Raw genomic sequence first — 5,388 nt, forward strand, 5'->3', positions numbered from 1 at the left:
TATATAAGTTGGTGAAAATTGTTTTTAGTTTTGTGTTTTTTTTACAGATACATGTTTCAGTTCCAAAAGATTTTGATCTTGCGTCAACTATTAAAACACAACCAAGAAAACAGACCTTTAAGAGGGAATTGCACCCATTAATTTCGTTATAAGAAAACTGAAGCGCTTGCATCTCAACAAAATCATTAAAAAAACCAAACAAATATCAGAAGTCACATGATACTTCTCGGAACTTTCATACCAAATCCATGTTTTGCTTTCTCGACCCTGTATAAAAGAAGAAAAAGAACAGAGTGAATGAGACATCACAAAGAAAGCAATTTATCGTGGGAAAAAAATAAATAAAGACTTGCTTTAGAAACTACATGTTTTTTTTTTCACACTAGGGAATTGATTCCAAGATAGGGGCAATTTAAAGGTACTGAGAAGGAAGGTCATGCTATTTTAAATTACTAACTAACGTCAGGGTACAAGTTCAACCTAGTGGTCAATGGACAGACTTGGGATGTGTTGTAAACTCAGACATCCTGGGATCATGTATCTAGAGTTTACTCTCCAAAGGTGGGTCCGAAGGACTCCATCTCGACCAGGTTTCACTTCATCAAAAATATTCCAAGAACTGACCAACTGGAAAATTAAATTTAAGATTCCTTAAAAAAACTCAGTGTGATATCTGCTATGGAGCCATCTACATGGTGGATATCAAAACATTTTAGCTTTTATTTTTCAGTCCATCAGATAGCATTAAAATGTTAGAAAGAAGTGAAGATGATACAAAATAAAGTGAGATTTTGAAAATTGCTGAAAAGCAATTAAGACAAAATGATTATAATCTCAACTGCCGTCAATGACTCAATGGACAACCATTTTCTAGGAGAATGAAATATAATGCTTGTCATGCTTTCTTTACTCTGATAACTGGTTTAAACATTTTCTCAGGATTTCAAGCATGCTTCTAAGTTCTAAGCAATCATAGATGAGCAGTACGGCTTACGTTGGAGCAAGTTTGCCCAGGCCATCGAGTTCTTCACCAGTTTCCTCATCTACAACTTTTCCAGAAATATCAACACTATAAAATCTATCTTCTGTAGTTGGTAGTCCTCTGCTGGCAAGTAGGTCTAGATCCCTTTTATTAAGTTCTCTCCCATTCACATGGACACCTGTGTTTCCACCTGCACAATTTGTTGGTATGGCATAGTTGAACTCTTCAATAAAAGGCTGCAAAACAAAAACCAATATATTTCCTTATGAATTCATAACATTAGATTATGTCACCAAACAAATGAATTTATAAACCACACCATGAAACAATAAATCTTACAGGTATTATGCCAAAGCAAGGATGGCCCATCACACCCCAGAATCCAGCTTGAAAATCATACCTGGTGACCACAGAATAAATAAGTGCAATTAATCAAAATTTTGCTTGCCACAATACTGCATGTTGGCACCAAGACCTTCATTATAAATTACAAACTATTAGAAAAAAACCATAGTTTTGAACCAATACTCAAGGTATAGGTTAACCACTGTATTGAAGATAGTCATGAAATCCCATAAAGTGCTAGGGGTCTTGGGCCAAGTTATCCCTGGCCTACAACTGAACTAATGCTAAAAATCTAGCACAAACGAGAAAATACAACTATCTTCACACCAAATTTAAGAACCCAATACTCCAAAAGGACCTGTCAAATTTATAATTGTAGTCCCTTGGAACAAATTACAATCTCTCCCTTAAATTCATGACATCCTCGTTAGCCCATTCTAGGCGGCAACTCGAGTCCCATACTTCTTGCCAGTATTGGCTCCAATACCATTTATAATGACTTAAGGAAAACTAAAGTCAGATTTAGGCCTATAATTAAAACAAACTAGTCAAGGCTATGATTAGAGCCCAATGGAATCAATTAGAAAAGAGTAAGAATTCCCTCACAGGCAATGTAGAATCCCATTCCCACCCTCATATACTCAATACAAGGTATTATACATAGAAACCACCCTTAATTTCTTTCTGTGAAAGCCCTATTATATAGCCTTCATTTGTAAAATTATTCAACTATGGCTGAAATTTGACAAGTATCTAATAACTTCATAACATTTGGAATTACTTGATTTATCAGGTTAGAGATCAATAAAGAAAATTATATAATATAAACTCCTAAACTCGAATTACCCAACAATCTTGCACTTCTGCTGTCATCTACATAGCACCATTCAAAATATTTATTTCTCTGGCAAAGATAGATATGCATGTTCTGGAAGAGATATGAAGTACCAAACACTTGATTGTGATTGGTATATAAACATACCAATAATCTCCAGGCCGAATTGGCCCAGCTTGCTTTTCAGCCTTCTTAACCAGACGATCTGGTATAGGTTGCCCATTAACTGAAACATTAGGTCTTTCATTTTGCAGACTTTGAGTTGACCTTGAGAATTCTCTAAAGCTCTTCTTGATCAAGCCCACAAAGAATGACTCCACACCATTGTTGATTTTTGGTCGATCTTTCTCTTTGCATACCTCCACAGTGTCTTGAGATAAACTTGTATGAAGATAATCATTGAATGAAACTTCCAGCTCCGTTGCCACTGACGTGTCTTCAACAGAATTTTGCCGAGAAGTGATCCTACCTAAGACCATCTTGTCTTGGTCCACACGTTCACTGTTGTTTCCCTGCCCATTTTTACCAATTGCTTGATTAGAGGGATAATAAGAATAATCCCGCAACAGTGAACTGGAAAGTTTTGGAGACAAGTCATCTCTTAAGGGCTGCTCAAAGGAGAGAGAAACATCTCCCTGGACACTCACAGTATCTGGGATCTCCTCAGATGAAGAGATGGAAGATGTAGTGGGGCCCTGTCTGTTTTCAGACTCGCTTAAGTTCAACCTCTGGCCTTCTGACTGCAAATAGTGTCTATTATCTATCAAATCCAAGTCATAACCAGAATTATCAAAATCATCCGAGCAGGAGTTGATGATGCCAGCATCCAAACAAACAAGAGAACTTGAATGGCTTTCATTTAGTACCTCTTTAGAGCCATCCCCACCCTTAGCGGATGTTTGCTTCGTTTCCTGTGGAACAGATATAATTAGCTTCTTGTTCACAATTTCAAACAAGATAACAGTTGAACAGCCACCACATTGCAGTTTCTGCATCTTGTTCTCCGTCATTTCAAGTCTTCTAGGCAGTTTCAGCAACTCAAAGCAAATATAGCAAGTTATGAATGGGGCGCCATCGCCTACAGGATAGCAATGCCGTCTATTCTCGTAGGCTGCCACCACCCTTCTCGGAAAAATATGACCAAGATCATCAATGTCCAAGTCAAAATCACTTGTCCATCTTGTGTGCCTTTGTGGATCCTGTGAGGTCAACTGAGGAGTAATGGAAGCTTGTGGATTATAGCCATGTGGCCCAAGATTGTCGCAATGGTAGAAGTTAGAATCAATAGGATCCTTCTGAATCCTTCTATTGCTAAACGAGATGGGAGGAACTCGAGGAAGAACTTGCCAATTATGGTTGAGGCAGCGTAAACAAGAGCATGCAGGCTGGTGATAAAAGGTTTCAGGCTGATATGAAGCAAAGGTATTGGATTCCATGTACTGCCCATGAAAGTATTCGTTAGGTGCTCGTTGTGGATATTGACTGGGTGGTTGATTGAGAGGCCTCCTTCTCATTCGTGGCTGATAAGGTTCCTCATATAAAGGAAACTCATCTGTGACATGCCTTGGAGGAGGATAGAAGTTCTGCATACCCATGTTATGGTGATTTGTCAAAGGAACATTTCCATGTGTATGATCCAAATAAGGGGGCCTTGGAACATGTTTATCCATGGCAAAAGGCTGCATTGAAACATTATATACATCTTGGCCACTAGGATCAAAACGAGTCCCACCAACAGGGGCCCTCGGTTTATTTTCTATAGCACAAGATCTGCTAAGTTGATCTTTCAACTCATCCAACTTCCTAAGCAGTTCAGCTCGATCCTGTTCTAATTGCTCAACTTTGTTACGCCCATCTAGGTCATCATCATGCTTCATCTGCTCGCCATAGTCATAAAATGATTCTGGCTTATAGCTTGAGGGTCCCTCATCAGGATAAGCAAAAGTTTCGTATCCCCTCTGATCAGCAACCACTCTAGAGTTTCTGTAGAATTCCCCAAATCCATCTCTTTCCACACCCCGCCCGATTGTTGTAGTCCTTAGCCAGGCCAAGTTTTCTCCAGTACTCAAACTAGAATACTCGGACTTATTCATGTTCATATCATGATCATCCCCATGAACCCGATAGTCATCCGGGCATTCGGACAGTCCCATATATCTACCAGGAAACCTAATTTCCTTCTCGGTGCCACTTTGTTCAAGCCTCAAGCCCTTAACCTCTTCCCTAACTTTTATACCATTATTATTCGGATCCTCTTTATTCTCTGGTTCTGATACTGAATTACCAATCGAATTGACAGCTTTTTCCCTAAAGATTCTCTCTTTGCTCCTATTCACTTCAATCCCATCACTCTCCCTATCAGTCTCAGAAGCACAGCCTACACTAGCACCCGCTTTCTCTGACAAACTCTCCAATTTCTCAGAACCCCCTCTTCCCCACTTTTCATCGGATTGCTCGACGACCCCAGCACTCCCAGGCGCTTTCTTCTTCGCTGTATAATCAAAATTACAATTCAACCTCCCGAAATCACTAAATCAGTCTTCAAAATTGCTTTTGAAATCGCAAAAAATAAAAAGAAACGCCGTAAAGAATAAAACTTTGACAAGCCTGTTTTAACTTTCCGACTCTTTTTTTCCGTTAAGTTCATTTTGATTTCTCCTAACCAAACGAAGGGGAGACAAAAGGAACAGAAGAAAACTCGGACGGAGAAACGAGAAAGAATGGAAAAGCTAGCGTACCTCGAAGAACAGCACCACAACCACCACACTTGTAGACAGTGTAGTCAGGAAGCTCTGGTAGGACGTTGTCACACTTTGGGCAGCGAACTAACCGAACTTTGGAACCCTCAGACATTAATAAGCATCAAAATCCAAGATTCAAAACCAGAACACCAAACAAAATCGTCAAAACGCTCAAAACAATCCCAACCCACCTCGAAACCCGTAAGCCCTTTTGCATTAAAAATCTTAAACCCGTACAAAGCAACAACAATTTCTATGAAAACATCATTGTGCTTTCAAAAGAGAAGGAAATAAAGAGAGACAGAAACCCAAAAAAATAAAAAATTACATAAACGAGTAGACGACATTCTACACGGTCCTAGTGCAACTGAGATTCGCGGTAGGCTTTTAAAAACTCTGGCATTTTTTCCTTCCTGTAAAAACTAACAAATTCTAACGAAACTTCTCTTTCTGACTCTTCTCAATTCTCTAGAGAGAGAGTTGGT

At 39.1% G+C, this 5,388-nt stretch overlaps 1 protein-coding gene across 2 annotated transcripts; it reads right to left on the minus strand.

The window, feature by feature from the left end:
- On the minus strand, positions 1 to 5,388 carry LOC121235060 (protein ENHANCED DISEASE RESISTANCE 4-like). 2 transcript variants are annotated; one of them, XM_041131277.1, is made up of 6 exons: positions 4,901 to 5,388; positions 2,810 to 4,653; positions 2,310 to 2,674; positions 1,322 to 1,382; positions 995 to 1,218; positions 1 to 267 (listed from the first exon to the last, which is right to left on the minus strand). In XM_041131277.1, exons 1-6 carry the CDS (start codon positions 5,013 to 5,015, stop codon positions 213 to 215), a joined length of 2,664 nt encoding a protein of 887 aa, XP_040987211.1. In that variant the 5' UTR covers positions 5,016 to 5,388; the 3' UTR covers positions 1 to 212. The 2 variants fall into 2 exon arrangements, with proteins under 2 accessions (XP_040987211.1, XP_040987209.1); XM_041131275.1 differs by having other exon boundaries at positions 2,310 to 4,653.

Source organism: Juglans microcarpa x Juglans regia, chromosome 6D (assembly GCF_004785595.1).
Source record: "Juglans microcarpa x Juglans regia isolate MS1-56 chromosome 6D, Jm3101_v1.0, whole genome shotgun sequence".
Lineage (NCBI taxonomy): Eukaryota > Viridiplantae > Streptophyta > Magnoliopsida > Fagales > Juglandaceae > Juglans > Juglans microcarpa x Juglans regia.